General features: G+C 42.2%; 1 protein-coding gene across 1 annotated transcript in view; it reads left to right on the plus strand.

Annotated features, from left to right (window-relative positions):
- Positions 1-20609, plus strand: part of KCNH8 (potassium voltage-gated channel subfamily H member 8) — a 471946-nt gene that overhangs the window by 341447 nt on the left and 109890 nt on the right. The window contains exon 8 of the mRNA XM_068978142.1: positions 11163-11360. Within this exon, the coding sequence (XP_068834243.1) occupies positions 11163-11360 (198 nt within the window). The remainder of the gene's footprint in view (positions 1-11162; positions 11361-20609) is intronic.

The following is a 20609-nucleotide window of genomic DNA, read 5'->3' on the forward strand; positions in this document are numbered from 1 at the left end:
CAACACCACAGTTCAAAAGCAGCAATTCTTTGGTGCTCAGCTTTCTTCGCAGTCCAACTCTCACATCCATACATGACCACTGGAAAAACCATAGCCTTGACTAGACGGACCTTAGTCGGCAAAGTAACGTCTCTGCTTTTGAATATGCTATCTAGGTTGGTCATAACTTTCCTTCCAAGGAGTAAGCGTCTTTTAATTTCATGGCTGCAGTCACCATCTGCAGTGATTTTGGAGCCCCCAAAATAAAGTTTGACACTGTTTCCACTGTTTCCCCATCTATTTCCCATGAAGTGATGGGACTGGATGCCATGATCTTCGTTTTCTGAATGTTGAGCTTTAAGCCAACTTTTTCACTCTCCTCTTTCACTTTCATCAAGAGGCTTTTTAGCTCCTCTTCACTTTCTGCCATAAGGGTGGTATCATCTGCATATCTGAGGTTAGTGATATTTCTCCTGGCAATCTTGATTCCAGCTTGTGTTTCTTCCAGTCCAGCGTTTCTCATGATGTACTCTGCATATAAGTTAAATAAGCAGGATGACAATATACAGCCTTGACGTACTCCTTTTCCTATTTGGAACCAGTCTGTTGTTCCATGTCCAGTTCTAACTGTTGCTTCCTGACCTGCATACAGGTTTCTCAACAGGCAGGTCAGGTGGGCTGGTATCCCCATGTCTCCCATTACTGAAGTGTTTCTAACACCAGAGAGACTCACCGTAGGCTTTTATTTTTCCTTCAGTTTTATTGAGATGTAATTGACATATAGCACTGTCACGTATGGATGTGAGAGTTGGACTGTGGAGAAGGCTGAGCACCAAAGAATTGATGCTTTTGAGCTGTGGTGTTGGAGAAGACTCTTGAGAGTCCCTTGGACTGCAAGGAGATCCAACCAGTCCATTCTGAAGGAGATCAACCCTGGGATTTCTTTGGAAGGAATGATACTAAAGCTGAAACTCCAGTATTTGGCCACCTCATGCGAAGAGTTGACTCATTGGAAAAGACTCTGATGCTAGGAGGGATTGTGGGCAGGAGGAGAAGGGGACGACCGAGGATGAGATGGCTGGATGGCATCACGGACTCGATGGACGTGAATCTGAGCGAACTTTGAGAGTTGGTGATGGACAGGGAGGCCTGCGTGCTGTGATTCATGGGGTCGCAAAGAGTCGGACCTGACTGGGCGACTGCACTGAACTGAACTGCATGCGTTTACGGTCTATAGCATAATGATTTGACTTACATCATGAAGTGATTATCACAGTAACTTTAGTGAATGAGCATTCATCATCTCAAATGGATATGAGATTAAAGTAGAAAAACATTTCCTTGTGATGAGAACACTAGAATTTATTATCTTAACAAGTTTCATACATAACACACAGCAGTGCCAATTATACTTATCATGCTGCACATTAGACCTTTAGTGTTATCATTTATCTTATGTATCTTATAACTGGAAGTTTGCACCTTCTGACTGCCTTTATCCAATTTCACCCCCACTGCCAGTAGCCACTAAACTCTTTGTTTTTGAGGTTAAATTAATTTATACACTCTGTGAGCTCCTGTTACGCAGCATTGTTATTCAATATTTCTATACAACAATTACCTCTACAGTAGGCCTAGTTGCGGTATGTCATCATACAAAGGCATTGCACAGTTACTGACCATGCTCCCCACACTGTGTAGTTTATGCCTGTGGCTCAGTTATTCTGCAATGAGAGATTTGCAGCTCTTAATCTCCCTCACACATTTCTTCCTTCCATCCATCCCTCTTCCCTCTAGCAACCATCTGTTCCCTCCATATATTGCTCTGTTTCTGTTTTGTTATGTTTGATAATTTGTTTTGATTTTTAGATTTCAGATAGAAGTGAAATCACGTGGTATTTGTCTCTCTCTGACTTATTTCATCTAGCATCAGTTCAGTTCAGTTCAATTCAGTTGCTCAGTCGTGTCCGACTCTTTGCAACCCCATGAACTGCAGCACGCCACGCCTCCCTGTCCATCACCAACTCCCGTAGTTCACTCAGACTTATGTCCATCGAGTCAGTGATGCCATCCAGCCATCTCATCCTCTGTCGTCCCCTTCTCCTCCTGCCCCTAATCCCTCCCAGCATCAGAGTCTTTACCAGTGAGTCAACTCTTTGCATGTCATCTAGCATAATATACGCTAAATCCATCCATGTCGTCCCATATGGCAAGATTTCAATTTTATTGCTGAGTAATATGAGAAATGCTGGGCTGGAAGAAGCACAAGCTGGAATCAAGATTGCTGGGAGAAATATCAATAACCTCAGATATGCAGATGACACCACCCTTATGGCAGAAAGTGAAGAGGAACTAAAAAGCCTCTTGATGAAAGTGAAAGAGGAGAGTGAAAAAGTTGGCTTAAAAGTCGACATTCAGAAAATGAAGATCATGGCATCTGGTCCCATCACTTCATGGGAAATAGATGGGAAAACAGTAGAAACAATGTCAGACTTTATTTTGGGGGGATCCAAAATCACTGCAGATGGTGATTACAGTCATGAAATTAAAAGATGCTTACTCCTTGGAAGGAAAGTTATGACCAACCTACATAGCATATTCAAAAGCAGAGATATTACTCTGCCAACAAAGGTCCATCTAGTCAAGGCTATGGTTTTTCCAGTGGTCATGTATGGATGTGAGAGTTGGACTGTCAAGAAAGCTGAGCACCGAAGAATTGATGCTTTTGAACTGTGGTGTTGGAGAAGACTCTTGAGAGTCCCTTGGACTGCAAGGAGATCCAACAAGTCCATCCTAAAGGACATCAGTCCTGGGTGTTCTTTGGAAGGACTGATGCTGAAGCTGAAACTGCAATAGTTTGGCCACCTCATGTGAAGAGCTGACTCATTGGAAAAGACCTTGATGCTGGGAGGGATTAGGGGCAGGAGGAGAAGGGGACGACAGAGGATGAGAGGCCTGGGTGGCATCACCAAGTTGATGGACACGAGTCTGAATGAACTCTGGGAGTTGCTGTTGGACAGGGAGGCCTGGCGTGCTGCGATTCATGGGGTCACAGAGTCAGACACGACTGAGCGACTGAACTGAACTGAACTGAACTCTGGGTTTCTCTTCATTTCCATTTGTGCAGAATGCCTTTGCCACCCTCTCACTCTCACTTTGCATCTTCAGATCTGAAACGAGTCTCTTGCAGACTCAGCAGGCACGTGGGTTTTGTTTCTGCTTCCATTTGGTTAGTCTGTCTTTTGCTTGGAAACTATAGTCCACTGACGTTTACAGTAATTATTGACACTTATGTTCTTATGTCCTTTTGTTGATTGTTTAGGGTTGTTTTTTAGCTCTTTTTTGCTCGTTTCTTCTTTTTCTCTCTTTCCTTGTGATTTGATGACTGTATTTTGCACTATGTTTGAATTCCTTTCTCTTTTCCGTGAATATATCTGTTGTAGTTTGTCTTTTGATTTGTGGTTACATAAGGTTTTTTGGAGAAGGTTTCTTTGCTTTGGGCTGCATCAGGTCCCTGCTGTGGCACGCAGGCTCCTCCCCAGCTCTGGCGCTTGGGCTCTGGAGCACACGAGCTCTGCAGCCTGCAGCATGCAGACTCTGAGGGTGAGGTGCAAGGGCTCAGTGGTGGTGGCCTCAAAGCTCCATTGCCCTGTGCATGTGGGATCTTATTTCCTCAACCAGGGATCAAACCCATGTCCCCTATATTGGAAGGCAGATTCTTGACCCCTGAACCACCAAGGAACTCCCTACATGAGGTTTATACATAGCAATCTGTATATACACATGATTATTTTAATAATAATCTCAAGTCTAAAAGCATTTTAACAATCCTGCATTTTTACTCCCTACCTCCACATTTGTAGTTTTTGAGATCTTATGTTGTATCTTTTTGCTTTGTTCATCCTTTGCTGTTTATTTTGGTTAGAGATAATTTTAGTACCTTTGTGATTTAAACTTCCTAGTAACTTCATGCATGGTTGATTGTTTGTCTTTATATTTGCCTTTACTAATAAGATTTTTTCGCATGATATTCATACTTCTAGTTGTGACCTTTTCTTTTTAGCTTAGAGAAGTCCCTTTAACATTTCCTGTAAAGTGGGTTTAGTAATGCTGAACTCTTTTAGCTTTTGTTTGTAAAACTCTTATTTCTCCATTACATCTGAATGAAAGCGTTCCTTGGTAGAGTATTTTTGGTTATAGATTTTTCCCTTTCATCATTTTAAATATTTCACCCCACATCTTTCTAACCTGCAGTTTTGGCCAAAAAGTTTGCTAATTGCCTTATAGGAGTTCCCTTGTGTGTAAATGTCACACTTTTATTTGCTGCTTTTAACCTGCTCTTAATTCTGCCATTGCAGTCTTCAATTGCAGTGTATCTTGGTGTGGTCTTCTTTGGATTGGTCTCATTTAAGACCCTCTCTTCTTCCTGGAACTGAATTTCTGTTTTCATCCCTTGTTTGGGGAGTTTTCAGCTACGACAACTTCAAGTATGCTTTCTGCCTTTTTATCTTTCTTGTCTCCTTCTGTGACACTTAAAATGCAACTGTTAGTGTGCTTAATATTGTCCTACATGTTTTAAAGTGTCCTCATTTCTTTTCACTCTCTTTTTCTTTTTTTCTGTTCTGATTGAATGATTTCCATTACTCTGTCTTCCAGCTTGCTGATCCGCTCCTCTGTATCATTTAATCCACTATTAATCCCTTCTAGTGTTTTTTATTCCAGTTGTGATATTCTTCACCTGCATGGTTCCTCTACGTACTTTTAATTGTTTATTATAGACTTCTAACTTCTTTCTCTGTTCGTCTATCATTCTCCTGAGTTCTTTACATTACTTCCTTGAACTCCTCATGAGGTAAGTTGCTTATCTCCACTGAATTCTTCTGGTGTTTTATTTTGCTCTTTCCTGTGGGCATATTCCTCTTTTGCTGCATTTTGCCTACTTTGCTATTTTTATTTTTGTATATTTTGCAGGGTGATTGCTTCTCCTGGCCTTGGAGAGATGGCCTTTGGTGGGAAATGTCCTCTGCATCCCAGCAGCAGTTTCCCCCTCTGGCTACCAGCCATATATGCCCTTGGGGTGCCCTGTGTGGGCTGTGTGAGTCCTTCTCTTCTGGAAGGCAGTACTGTAGGTAGTCTGCTAGGCATGGCTGGCCTTCAGTCTGGCTAATTGCTTTGAGTGGAAGCTGCTAGCTACTGGTGGGTACAATCAGGTCCGAGAGCAGCTGTGAGCTCAGGATGCCTTGAGACAGTCAACCTGCTGGGGGGTGGGAACTGTCCCCACCTGGCTAGTTGCTATGCCTGAGGCGTCCAGCACTGGTGCTGACAGGCTGGCGGCTGGGCTGGGTCCCAACATTAATGAGCTGGAGGCAGGACTCCAAGCTAGCACCTGCTGCACCAGTGTCCCTGTGGTAGGGCGAGTTCCCCAGAATGGCTGCTGCCTATGCCTATGTCTCCAAGATGAGCTCTGGTTAGCGCTTGCCTCTCTGCTGCTGCTGCTAAGTCACATCAGTTGTGTCCAACTCTGTGCAACCCCACAGATGGCAGCCCACCAGGCTCCTCTGTCCCTGGGATTCTTCAGGCAAGAATACTGGAGTGGGTTGCCATTGCCTCTCTGAGAGACCTCCAAAATCAAACGACGGGTCTGATCTAGGCTCCTCTCAATTTCCTCCTTCTGCCCTGGGTCCTGCAGAGTGTGAGATTTTGTGTGTCCTTTAAGAGTGGAGTCTCTATTTCCCATAGCCCACTGGCTCTCCTGAAAGTAAGTCCTGTTGGTTTTCAAAGCCGAATGCTTTGGGTGCTCATCATCTCACTGTAGGACCCTGGACTGTGGAGCCTGGAGTGGGCTCTGCCCTGTCGCTTCTTGAGTAGAACTGCTCAAGTTGTCATTACCCCCCACCTGTGGGTGTAGGTCTTGACTATACACCATTTCCAGCCTTCCTACCCGTCTCATATGGTTCCTTTATAGTTTTAGTTGTAGAATATCTTTTTCTGCTATCTCCTGGTCTTCCTCACCAAAGTTTCTCTTTAAGTATTTATAATTTTTTTGTGCCCACGTAAGGAAGTGACCTTACGGACTTCCTACTTTTCCATCTTGGCCCCACTCTCTCATAGGCTTTGCTTAAATAACATGCTTCCATTCCTTTCATTAAAGCTAAACTATCTGTTAATTTACCAAATACAAATATAAACTAACCTTTTCAGGAGCACATCTATTCTATAAAGCAGGTCATACCTGTATAAACTGTGAATGCACATATATGCATGATAAAACTAAGTCTATGATTGTAGGAAACCGATAGTAAAATCATAAGAAACTGCCTTTTAGAGTTAAAAGTATATAATTAAGCAAAATATTGGGCCCATGGTAAGTATGCAATGAAAAATACATGGATGAAATTATCAGGCTTAATTATAGGCTCTTCTGAGCATGCTCATTAAGAGGCATTCTGTCTTTGAAATTGATACTTATGTCATAAATCTATCTTATTCATCTAAACTGTTTTGGTAATGACAGACTTATTTTATGACATCTTTTGTTTTTATCAGATGGCCGTGTGTTCAGTATATTTAGATTCTACTTTATTTTCTGTATGCTTTTTCCTTCAAAATGTTCTTTAAGGCAAAAAACTGAGCAGAAGCAGACAGACTGTTCTAGGACATCCCTTCCTTTAGAGATGAATTTCTCCAGATTAAAAAAAGATTGGCCTCCAAATTGGTGAAACTGCCTCTTCGGTACAGTACAATGACATGTTGTCTTGTTACAGTGGAACATGTGCTCTCATTTTGGACAAGCTGTTCTGCGAAAAAGTTTTATTTAGCCCACAGAGCCCATCCCCGGATTTGTGGGTGTTACCTCCTTTCCCCGTGTTACCAGAGTTTTTCATTGCTATTATTGCTTCTGTTTCATCAGCTGTAACACAATTTAGTAGCAATCCTTCTTGAAGAAAAAACAAGATGCCTCTGAAAATAGAACAGCTGGCTGGACAGAAAGAGCCAACAAACGCAGGTCTGTTGTCTGTGTTCTGCTCCCTGAATTGCTTCTGAGATAGTTTCACATGTGCATAAATGATCAGGAGTAGAGTGAGCATATAATCCAATATCATCTGCATGGCCTATCACAAAGTTTTATCCTATTTTATTAAGGAAACGATATTCTAGGAAAACTGATTTGGTTTGGGGAATTCTTAAATGTTTTAGTTTTGTTCCAATTAAGGAATTAAATCACATGTGTTGGCTGGTTTGTTCGGCTTTATTTTTAATGAGAAAACTTGGGGTTCTGTAAGCAAAGGAACACGTTAATTCAAGATGAGTAGATGGTGGTGTGGAGAAGGAAATGGAAACCCACTCCAGTGTTCTTGCCTGGAGAATCCCAGGGACAGAGGAGCCCGGTGGGCTTCCATCTACGGGGTCTCACAGAGTCAAACACGACCGAAGCGACTTAGCAGCAGCAGATGGTGTTGGTGGTGTTTCATTCTTCTTCTCATCAATTAAAACAAAAATTAATCATGCAATATTTACTCTCTAGGAAAGACGACATTTTTTTAGCCACTCAGACTTCCCAATATTAGTGGTAACGACCAACGTGAAACAAAGGGACAATTGCTTGGTTGACTGTCCCCTCTAATCACTTTTTTGAGCATGACATCCCTTTCAGAGTACTATTTTAAAGGCACATGAGAAGTAGCTAAGCCACCAGCCCCTCAGAGTCTTGTGGTTGGTTGTACTTGACAGACCCCATGGACGGTATACTCCATGGGATTCTCCAGGCCAGAATACTGGAATGCGTAGCCATTCCCTTCTCCAGGGGCTCTTCCCAACCCAGGGATCGAACCCAGGTCTCCCACATTGCAGGCTGATTCTTTACCAGCTGAGCCACCAGGGAAGCCCAAGAATAGTGGAGTGGGTAGCCCATCCCTTCAGTGGATCTTCCCAACCCAGGAGTCAAACCAGGGTCTCCTGCATTGCAGGTGGATTCTTTACCAGCTGAGCTACCAGGGAATCCTGTACTTGACAGCGCTTGGGTCAAATGCCTGTAAGAGCCCTGCTCTGCAGAAATCAGCACCCTGAGCACAATATATATCCATGCGTCATCTCTGCTCCCTGATCTTACTTGTCTTGGCTCTCCCCCTACAGTGCATACAAATGGACATGTGTTTTGACTTGTAATATCTCCATAATTAATCTTGGATAAGTTGTCTTTATATCTAAGTCTTTTTCTGCACAAGATTAAACCAGATTTTACCAAATCATGCTTCACCACTTCCTACTTTCCTTCATTTTAACTTCTTTTTTTTCTCACTTATTCATTTTTTTAATTGAAGGATAAGAATACTGGAGTGGGTTGCCCTTCCCTCCAGGGAATCTTCCCAACCCAAGGATCAAACTCAGGTCTCCCAAATTGCAGGCAGATTCTTTATCCTCTGAGCCACAGGGAAGCCCCACTTGAAACTCTGGAGCAGAATTTTTAATCTGGGCCCTTGGACCAGACCTGTACAAAGCAGCCCTGAGCCACCTGAAAATGTACACGAAGTTGTTTTTGTGACTCCACACGTGCTTTGTCCTGGGAAAAGGAGCCTGTCTTTTTTCAGATTCACAAATGGATGTATAAGACCCACAGTTTTAAGAATTGCTGTCACCTAGATTTTCTCCTCTCATTTCTATTAGTTAACAGATGCTCAGTTCTATCAGATGCCACACATGGATTCTCTGAATACACTTGGTCGCCACTTCCTTTTCCTTTAGAATTCACTCCTGGTCTCACATTCCCTTTACTTTCTGTTCCAGTTTAAGTAACATGAGAAAGAGAGAGAGACAAGATATGAAACACTAAACCTCTGCCACTAAAGGGGTTGACGTTTCTTCACGGCGCATCTCATTTATCCAACTGCAACTGTACAAGCTGCAAATGAGAAATGTGAAACAGGAAGGAGTTGGTCATTCCCACAGCCTATAATGGAAGAGCCCAAATTTAAATCTGTTTAGATGTCAAGTTTATTCCTCTTTTTCAGATGGAATAAAATGATCATAGCTTATGAATGGCATCAGCTTTCATAATGTGTAACTTTCCTTTTATTATTCTCTGTCATCAAAAAAAAAAAAAACCCTTCATTACACTTTGTTATGAATCTAGTACAAGTTTACAAATGCTATATTGCATCAATGTTGTACAATCTCATCCCAGAGGGCAGGAATCATTTACGTGTGTGTGTTGTGTGTGTGTTAGTCACTCATTCGTATCCGACCCTCTGTGACCCCATGGACCTCAGCCCGCTAGGCTCCTCTGTCCAGGGAATTCTCCAGGCAAGACTACTGGAGTGGGTTGCCATTTCTTTCTCCAGGAGATCTTACCGACCCAGGAATCCAACCCTGGTTTCCCGCATTGCAGGCAGACTCTACTGGCCAAGCCATAAGCAAAGCCCACAGAATCATTTATATGTTCATTAATTCATTCACTTTTAAAAATAACACTTATTAAACTCTGCTATTGCTAGAGGCTTTGCTCAGTTCTGGAATAGTAGTTCTAAATTCTATCTTCACATCAGAATCTACTGGGGAGCTTTTACAAATACCAGTACCTGATCTCAGAACCAGAAGTTTCGATTCCGTGTATGGAGGTGACCCTTGGGAATGTGTTTTTGTTTTAAGCTTTCCCAGCTGCAGCCAGCACTGAGGATGACTTTGCAAACATGGTTCCCGAGATCTGCTGCTTCAGCATCACGTGCGAACCCAGTGCAAAGGCGAATCCTCAGCCCTTCTCCACAGCCTCCACGCACTGTCCCAGAAACTCCAGGGACACGGCCTGCTTGTCTCTATTTGACAAGCCTCGAGATATTTCTGAGGCAAGCCAACGGCTGATAAGCACGTCTCTAGAGACAGGATAAATAAAACAGAGCGCTTGCCACTGAGCATTTCTCCTTGACCTCAAGGAGCCCTGTTGTCTTCAAGTTTGCGTTCTAATTACCTAGCGCAGGTCCACACTCTATAACCTTAGTTGGTAATGACAGCATTTTTACTACTTAGCAATGTAGTGACTTTTCATCTCTTCTTGGGCAGCCATTAAATGAAGTGTTAATAAGAAAATAGTGGTCAGTGAATAAGATCCCTTAACAAAAGTCTTAGGGATGTTATGGGTTGAAGGGAATATCATAATGCTTTGTAGCACGCATACACACACACACACACACAGAATTTTTAAACATAAGATTTTAAAGGACAACTATTTCTAATAAAGGATTTTATTTTAACGTGGTCTCTGGGTTGTGTTTCTAATGCACTATTATTAATATTATACTTGCTATTTCCCTTCTTTATTAACATAGCTTTATTATAGCTTGATGATAGTATAATTGATATACAATGAAATGCACTTATTTGAAGCATTTAATTAGATGAGTTTTGATGCATGTATACCCCAGTATTGTGGAACAGTTGTGTGGTAGCTGCCAGTTCTATTATAGGGACCTCTTGGTTATAGTTCTCTCCCAGCAACCCCAGACAGCAGAATGAGGTTGCAAAGAAGGTTTCTTGAGAAAAACATGGGACTGAGACCTGTAAGGTAGGAAATGTCAACCCACTCTAGTATTTTGCCTGGAGAATCCCCATGGACAGAGGAGTCTGGCGGGCTGCCGTCCATGGGGTCACAAGTAGTCAGACAGGACGAAGCGATTTAGCACGCAACACGTCAAGGGGACAAAGTAGGGAAAGTTAGTGCACGATAGAAATAAATCACATCTTGCCTGTCTGAAGTCTAGATTTTTGTGTTGGTTGCTATTTACTATCACGTAGGGTTGAAAAACACATACTCAGCTCCTTTATTTCTTAAAATTCCAATTGAGAAACAAGCTTAATGACTAGTGAAATATACAACATTATTACTAAGCTTAGAAATATCTGCTTCTCTCACTGAAGGTAGTTCTTGCATTAGGAGCTGTTCAGCCTTGATCACCAATCCACTCTTGAATACATATTTCTCTACTGTGTGTGTTATAGAAAACAGTAGTATGAGAGTGATGCTTTGCTTCTAGAGCCATGGAATCTAATTCCTTGCTTTTAACTTCCTTGTAACATTCTTTCTCCCAAGCAACTTGGTGCAGCCTTATATGTTCATTCATCACTACGCCCAGGTGCTAATACTGGGACTTTATTTGGGGGGCTTAAGTGCTTGTTTTTGTCTTCTTTTGCAGGCTGGCTCCACGAGTTGGGGAAGAGACTGGAATCGCCCTACTATGGGAACAACACCCTGGGCGGGCCGTCGATCCGAAGTGCCTATATCGCGGCTCTGTACTTCACGCTCAGCAGCCTCACCAGTGTTGGGTTTGGGAACGTCTCTGCTAACACGGATGCAGAAAAGATCTTCTCCATCTGCACCATGCTGATCGGCGGTAAGGAACCTTCTTCCTTAGGCCAGAAGGAACGAGAGCTGCCACACCGCTGCTGCTCCGTCTCCTCCGTCCTGAGACCCAGCACGTGTAGGTTGGTTTCCACTGGAAGAGTCTAGCGGCACTAATGAAGTCACTGACCAGCGTTTTAGTGCACACGTAGACTAGCAGTGAACGTCTGTGATCCCAAGAGTTCTGTGCTCTGACGGATGGAGAAATATCCATTTCCCCGATGGTTGATTTTTAAATGTGTACATATACATATGTTTAATTGAAGTATGTTGCTGCTGCTGCTAAGTCGCTTCAGTCATGTCCAACTCTGTGCAACCCCATAGATGGCAGCCCACCAGGCTCCCCCGTCCCTGGGATTCTCCAGGCAAGAACAGTGGAGTGGGTTGCCATTTCTTTCTCCAATGCATGAAAGTGAAAGTGAAGTCACTCAGTCATGTCTGACTCATAGCGACCCCATGGACTGCAGCCCACCAGGCTCCTCCACCCATGGGATTTTCCAGGCAAGAGTACTGGAGTGGGGTGCCATTGCCTTCTCCGAATTGAAGTATGGTTGATTTACAATTTTGTATTAGGTTCAGGTATACAGCACAGCACTTCAGTTATACATGCAAATATAAATATATAAATATATATATATTCTTTTTATATTTTTTCTTGTACACTTTATTGTAAAATATTGAGTATAGTTCCCTCAAAAGTGTGTTATATCATGTTTTCTTTTTTAATTTAATTTAATTTTATATTGGAGTATAGTTGACTTGACTTCCCAGTTGGTGCTAATGGTAAAGAACCTGCCTGCCAGTGCAGGAGACATAAGAGGTATGGGTTCAATCCCTGGGTTGGGAAGACACCCTGGCGAAGGGCATAGCTACCCGCCCCAGTATTCTTGCCTGGAGAATCCCATGGACAGAGGAGTCCTGTTCGGTGACAGTCCATAGGGTCGCAAAGAGTCCTACATGCATGAAGCAACTCAGAACTCGCACACATGGTCGGCTTCCAGGGCTGGTTAGCTTCAGGCGTATAGCCACGTGACTCAGCTATGCAGCTACGTATTCTTTTCCAGATTCTCTTCCCACCTAGGCTATCACAGGGTGTGGAGTAGAGTTCCCTGTGCGATGAGGTAGGTCTTTGCTGATTACCCATTCTATATACAGCAGCATGTGTACATTGATGGGGATTGTCATGTCCTCCGACATGAGGTTGAACCTTCTTATAGAGCACGGTTTCTACCAGCTCCCTTGCATAGATGTGAAATGAATACTGAGACTTCACACAGTGAGTCATCCAACCTACCGTGAAACCAGGGCAGCATAAAGGCAAACCTTCCCTCAAGGAATTTAGGATCAGTTTGAAAGGGATCAGCTGAAATGTGTGGAAAGAGTTTAAACAATGCCAGGCAGGATACGCTGAGTGCCAGATCAGTTAGGAAGTTCAGAAGCATTGAGAAACAGGGCCAAGGGTCAGAGAATTTCTTGGAAAGGCAGAGGAGCTGAAGCAGCAGGCTGGGACTGCAGTGGTTGGAACAGGCTTTTGGCCAATGTGGAGCAGTAACAGCCTCGGGAGCAGAAAACAGGAATTCTCATTTTCTGAAGAGCTGTAACGCGCCAGATCCCATGGTGACGATTTTATACCCGGTATTACGGCTTATATAATTGCCGCTCTCTTTGAGGGCCCATCTTTCAGCCCAGCAGAATGACAAGCATTTTGCAAACAAACACAGTCTATACTTATTTAATATTTGCCCATGTTTTTTCTACTCCTAATGGAAATTTTTTGGAAATGCTCAAGGGTTAACCTACTAATTTGACTTTGGAAGAATATGTTAGATAATGACGCTTATTTCCTATTGATTCACAGACTCTAGTGTAAGCAATCCTGAATTAGATATTGCTAAGGATGTTATTGTTCCCTGCTGTTCCCTGTAAGTAGAAGCTAAGCCAGTCACAAAGCCAAAAGATATGGGAAATACTCAGATAATGCCACTTTGTCACTTGGTAAATGTTTATTGACCAAATGACCCAGGTGCAAAACCAGTACTCATTTGTAAATGGCATTAAAGCATTTAGGTAACTTAGCAGAACTTAGGAAGCCATTGGTTTTGAATGGCAAATGACATCTAGGTAACTTGAATTTACTAAAAAAAGCTTTGCAAATTTATGTCTGTGGGAAATAGCTGTATTATTGTGATAATTACCCTAGGCTAAGAGAAATGATGCCTTCATTTTAGTATTTCCTGGTTAACCAATTGCTGGCATAATTTTGAGAACTAATCCTAGGAGCTCACAATATTGAATACTTTGTTCATTTAATTCTTGTAACACTATGAAATAGGGGTTATTAGCACCCTAATTTAGATATAAGGCAACAGAGGCTTATTGAATTTAAATGCCAGGATTCACTAAAACCCAGCAAACTTTTTGTGAGATATCCCTTTTATTATATACTGCAAATTTATTTTATTAATTGAATTTCTATAATTATGTACAAATAATTTATTTTTTAAAGTATGCATTACCGTGGACTCAATGCTAAGATATCTTATTAGGGATCCCCACACAGGCCTATGAAATTGCTAATGACAGGGACACAATATTTACTACAAAAGCAGCCAGGAGTGGTATTAAATGCTGCAGGTGGGTGTCAAAACCCCAGATAATTATCTGGGGCAGAGGCTCTCAGAAGCTCAGTGAGAAGAGAGACAGAAAAGATTCTACATGGCATCTGTAATTAAAGAGTGTACATATCACTGACTTATGGGAAGAATATTTTAAGCTATTGAAAGGAAGCAAAAATAATAAAAAAAAAATCCATACCTAGACAAGTCTATGTAAATTTTGAGAAGACTCAAAACAAAGGAGGAACCCTAAAAGCTTCAACAACTCTTAGAATTAATAAGTAAATTCTGGAAGGCTGAAGAATATAAAGTCAATATGCAAAAGAATCAATTATATTCTCTATTAGTAATAAACAACAGGACAATGAAATATAGGAAAGAATTATGAAACATCAAATACAGAGGAACATAATTAAAATATGCAATATTATTACACAGAAAACTATGAAATATTGAAAAATCTACCAGTAGTTTAAAAGAGTGGAAGGATATGCCTGCACTGGGGCTTTCCCTGTAGTTCAGCTGGTAAAGAGTCTGCCTGCAATGCAGGAGACCCCGATTTGATTCCTGGTCGGGAAGATCCCCTAAAGAAGGGATAGGCTACCCACTCCAGTATTCTTGGGCTTCCCTGCTGGCTCAGCTGGTAAAGAATCCGCCTGCGATGCCAGAGACATGGGTTCGATCTCTGGGGTGGGAAGATCGCCTGGAGAAGGGAAAGGCTACCCACTGCAGTGTTCTGGCCTGGAGAATCCCATGGGCTGTATAGTCCGTGGGGTGCCAAAGAGTTGGACATGACTGAGCATTAACACTTTCAGTTTCATGGTCAGCATACTAGTTTTATTTAAACTGACCTTAAGAGTCAATGCAATCTCAATTTTAAAAACCCAGTAAATGTGTGTTTGTCTGTATGTATGAGCCTGTTTGAAAACTGACAAGCTGTTTCTAAAAATCAAGGGAGATACAAATTAAAAAGAATGTAAGCAGTAAAGAAGAACATTGCATTGTAAAGCTTCATAAAGAAGAACAAAATTGGAAGATTTATGCTGCAAATATCATGCTGTGCAACAAATTCACAATAGTTAAAGTGTGGTGTTGCCTCAGGGATAGATAACTGAGCTAATGGAAAAGAAGAGTGTGCAAAAACCTGCCCGTAAACATATGGCCACTTGATTTATGACGCTGGTGGCACTGTAATATGAGGGAGAAATGAGGGTACTTTTAAAAATTAATCTGTATTGGCACATAGCAGCACTGAAATGTTGTGTTGGTCTCTGCTGCACAGCAAAGTGAGTCAGCTCTCTGTATACACACATCCCCGCGTTTCTGAATTTCCCTCCCATTTAGATCACCAAAGAACACTGGGTAGAGTCCCCTCAGTAGGGTTCTCCTTGGTTATCTATTTTATACATGGTACCAATAGTGTGTATATATATCAACCCCATCTCCCAATTCCTCCCGCCTTCTTCCCCTTCCTTAGTGCTCACATGTTTGTTGTCCACGTGTGGGTCTCTATTTCTGCTTTGCAAGTAAGTCCATCCATACCATTTTTCTATATTCTCCATGTATGCGTTGACATGCAATATTTGTTTTTCTCTTTCTGACCCACTTCACTCTGTGTGACAGTCTCTAGGTTTACCCACATCTCTGCAAATGGCACAATTCCATCCCTTTTTGTGGCTGAGCAGCATTCCACTGTATTTATGCACCATTTCGTCTTTACCCATTCCTCTGTTAATGTTTAGGTTGCTTCCTTGTCCTGGCTGTTGTAAATATTTCCACAAAAAGCATTAGTGTACCTGTATCTTTTGAAGTTATAGTTTCCTCCAGGCATATGCCCAGGAGGGCAGGGATTGCTAAGTCAATGGTAGCTCTATTTTCACTTTTTTAAAAAATTTCCATACTGTTCTTCTGAGTGACTGCATCAATTTACATTCCCACCAATGATGCAAAAAGCTTCCATTTTCTCCATACCCTTTCCAGCATTCATTGTCTGTAGATTTTTTGATGACGGCCATTCTGACCAGTGCAAGGTGATACCTCATTGTGGTTTTAATATGCATTTCTCTAATAATCAGTGATGTTGACCATCCTTTCACATGTTTGTTGGCCTTCCATAGGTCTTATTTCTACCGGTTGAAAAACAAACTTGACCATTCTAAACACTAAGTTGAAATTAATTCCAGATGGATTTTCATCCAATGGTAAAAAGGGAAACAACAAAACTTCTACAAGATAACATCAGTTCAGTTTAGCCACTCAACATGTCCGACTCTTTGCGACCCCATGAATCACAGCACGCCAGGCCTCCCTGTCCATCACCAACTCCTGGACTTCACCCAAACTCATGTGCATCGAGATGGTGATGCCATCCATCTCATCCTCGGTCATCCCCTTCTCCTCCTGCCCCCAATCCCTCCCAACATCAGAGTCTTTTCCAATGAGTCAACTCTTCACATGAGGTGGCCAAAGTACTGGAGTTTCAGCTTTAACATCAGTCCTTCCAGTGAACACCCAGGACTGATCACCTTCAGAATGGACTGGTTGGATCTCCTTGCAGTCCAAGGGACTCTCAAGAGTCTTCTCCAATACCACAGTTCAAAAGCATCAATTCTTCAGCGCTCAGCTTTCTTCACAGTCCAACTCTCACATCCATACATGATCACAGGAAAAACCATAGCCTTGACTAGATGGACCTTTGTTGGCCAAGTAATGTCTCTGCTTTTTAAGATGCTGTCTAGATTGGTCATAACTTTCCTCCTAAGGAGTAAGCGTCTTTTAATTTCATGGCTGTAGTCACCATCTGCAGTGATTTTGGAGCCCCTAAAAATAAAGTCTGACACTGTTTCCACTGTTTCCCCATCTATTTGCCATGAAGTGATGGGACCAGATGCCATGATCTTCGTTTTCTGTATGTTGAGCTTTAAGCCAACTTTTTCACTCTCCTCTTTCACTTTCATCAAGAGGCTTTTTAGTTCCTCTTCAACTTTCTGCCATAAGGGTGGTGTCGTCTGCACATCTGAGGTTATTCATATTTCTCCTGGCAATCTTGATTCCAGCTTGTGTTTCTTCCAGCCCAGCATTTCTCATGATGTACTCTGCTTATAAGTTAAATAAGCAGAGTGACAATATCCAGCCTTGATGTACTCCTTTTCTTATTTGGAACCAGTCTGTTGTTCCATGTCCAGTTCTAACTGTTGCTTCCTGACCTGCATATAGGTTTCTCAAGAAGCAGGTCAGGTAGTCTGGTATTCCCATCTCTTTCAGAATTTTCCACAGTTTATTGTGATATACACAGTAAACCTCAATAAAGTAGAAATAGATGCTTTTCTGGAACTCTCTCGCTTTTTCAATGATCTGGTGGATGTTGGCAATTTGATCTCTGGTTCTTCTGTCTTTTCTAAAACCAGCTTGAACATCTGGAAGTTCACGGTTCATGTATTGCTGAGGCCTGGCTTGGAGAATTTTGAGCATTACTGTACTAGCGTGTGAGATGAGTGCAATTGTGTGGTAGTTTGAGCATTCTTTGGCATTGCCATTCTTTGGGATTGGAATAAAACTGACCTTTTCCAGTCCTGTGGCCACTGCTGAGTTTTCCAAATTTGCTGGCCTATTGAGTGTAACACCTTCACAGCATCATCTTTCAGGATTTGAAACAGCTCAACTGGAATTCCATCACCTAAACTAGCTTTGTTCGTAGTGATACTTTCTAGGCCCACTTGACTTCACATTCCAGGATATCTGGCTCTAGGTGAGTGATCACACCACCGTGATTATCTGGGTCGTGAAGATCTTTTTTGTACAGTTCTTCTGTGTATTCTTGCCACCTCTTCTTAATATCTTCTGCTTCTGTTAGGTCTATACCATTTCTGTCCTTTATCGACCCCATCTTTGCATGAAATGTTCCCTTGGTAGCTCTAATTTTCTTAAAGAGATCTCTAGTCTTTCCCATTCTGTTCTTTTCCTCTATTTCTTTGCACTGATTGCTGAGGAAGGCTTTCTTTTCTCTTCTTGCTATTCTTTGGAACCCTGCATTCAGATGCTTATATCTTTCCTTTTCTCCTTTGCTTTTCACCTCTCTTCTTTTCACAGCTACTTGTAAGGCCTCCCCAGACAGCCATTTTGCTTTTTTACATTTCTTTTCCATGGGGATGGTCTTGATCCCTGTGTCCTGTACAATGTCATGAACCTCATTCTGTAGTTCATCAAGCACTCTATCTATCAGATCTAGGCCCTTAAATCTATTTCTCACTTCCACTCTATAATCATAAGGGATTTGATTTAGGTCATACCTAAATGGTCTAGCAGTTTTCCCTATTTTCTCCAATTTCAGTCTGAATTTGGTAATAAGGAGTTCATGATCTGAGCCACAGTCAGCTCCTGGTCTTCTTTTTGTTGACTCTATAGAGCTTCTCCATCTTTGGCTGCAAAGAATATAATCAATCTGATTTCCGTGTTGACCATCTGGTGATGTCCATGTGTAGAGTCTTCTCTTGTGTTGTTGGAAGAGGGTGTTTGCTATGACCAGTGCGTTCTCTTGGCAAAACTCTATTAACCTTTGCCCTGCTTCATTCCACATTCCAAGGCCAAATTTGCCTGTTACTCCAGGTGTTTCTTGATTTCCTACTTTAGCATTCCAGTCCCATATAATGAAGAGGACATCTTTTTGGGGTGTTAGTTCTAAAAGGTCTTGTAGGTCTTCATAGAACTGTTCAACTTCAGCTTCTTCAGCATTACTGGTTGGGTCATAGGCTTGGATCACCATGATATTGAATGGTTTGTGTTGGAAAAGAACAGAGATCATTTTGTCATTTTTGAGATTTCATCCAAGTACTGCCTTTTGGACTCTTGTTGACCGTGATGACTACTCCATTTCTTCTGAGGGATTCCTGCCCGCAGTAGTAGATATAATGGTCATCTGAGTTAAACTCCCCCATTCCAGTCCATTTTAGTGCGCTGATTCCTAGAATGTCGATGTTCACTCCTTCCATCTCCTGTTTGACCACTTTCAATTTATCTTGATTCATGGACCTGACATTCCAGGTTCCTATGCAATATTGCTCTTTACAGCATTGGACCTTGCTTCTATCACCAGTCACATCCACAGCTGGGTATTGTTTTTGCTTTGGCTCCATCCCTTCATTCTTTCTGGAGTTATTTCTCCACTGATCTCCAGTAGCATATTGGGCACCTACTGACCTGGGGAGATCATCTTTCAATATCCTATCATTTGCCTTTTCATACTGTTCATGGGGTTCTCAAGGCAAGAATACTGAAGTGGTTTGCAATTCCCTTCTCCAGTGGACCACATTCTGTCAGACCTATCCACCATGACCCGCCCATCTTGGGTGGACCCACAAGGTATGGCTTAGTTTCATTGAATTAGACAAGGCTGTGGTCCTAGTGTGATCAGATTGACTAGTTTTCTGTGAGTATGGTTTCTGTGTGTCTGCCCTCCGATGCCCTCTCGCCATACCTACCGTCTTACCTGGGTTTCTTTTACCTTGGACATGGGGTATCTCTTCACGGCTGCTCCAGGAAAGTGCAGCCACTGCTCCTTACCTTGGACGAGGTCGCCCCTCCTGACCTTGAACTTAGAGTAGCTCCTTTCGGCCCTCCTGTGCCTTTAGCTGCCGTTCCTTGGACCTGGGGTTGGTCCTCTCGGCTGCCGCCCCTGACCTCAGACATTGGATTAAAGACCCTGCTGCTCTCCAGATGGGCACCCCTTCTCAATAAAGGGCTTCCTTTGTGCTCTTGCTTTGTCATGTGTCTCCCTGGACAATTCATTTCCAAAAGACAGCATAGGAGAGTATTTTCATGACCTTGGGTTTGGCAAAGATTTCTTAAGCATGACACAAAATGCCTTATCCACGAAAGTAAGTGTGAAAATCAAAATTCAGAGCTTCTGTTTATCCAGTGAAAGTCGCTCAATCATGTCCCACTCTTTGCAACACTATGGACTATACAGTCCACGAAATTCTCCAGGCCGGAATACTGGAGTGGGTAGCCTTTCCCTTCTCCAGGGGATTTCCCAACCCAGGGATCAAGCCCAGGTCTCCCACATTGCAAGCAGATTCCTTACCAGCTGAACCACACGGGAAGCCTTTTCTAATTATCAAAAGATATTATTCAGAATGTGAAGAGGCAAGCCACAGGATAGAAGTTATTTGCAAAAACAAACGAGTATCTGACAAAAGACTCATCTATTATATATAAAGAACTCTTACAAATCAATAAGGTCAGACAACTAAAAAATGTGTTAAAGATTTTTAAGCACTTGAAACATAGATTTCCATACCAGAATAAACAATGGACATATTAAAAACGTTGCCCAGCTTCATTCATCTCGGATATACAAATTAAGATCAAAATTAGATGACATCCACATCCACCAGAATGGTATACTTAAACACACTGACTGCCCTAAGAATTTGAGAGGATATGGGACAGCTTGACTTCTTCTCTAAAGTGTGTCAGTTGGTACGAGTCATCAGCATTTACCAACTCTGAGCATACCTGTTTTCTGTGACTCAGCAATTCCATTTGTGCAGGTATATCCAGGAAAAAAATCATATATAGACACATCATCGACATACAGGTAGAAGCGTTACTGAGAAAATTGCAAAGTG

This window comes from Capricornis sumatraensis, chromosome 1 (assembly GCF_032405125.1).
Source record: "Capricornis sumatraensis isolate serow.1 chromosome 1, serow.2, whole genome shotgun sequence".
In the NCBI taxonomy this organism is placed as follows: domain Eukaryota; kingdom Metazoa; phylum Chordata; class Mammalia; order Artiodactyla; family Bovidae; genus Capricornis; species Capricornis sumatraensis.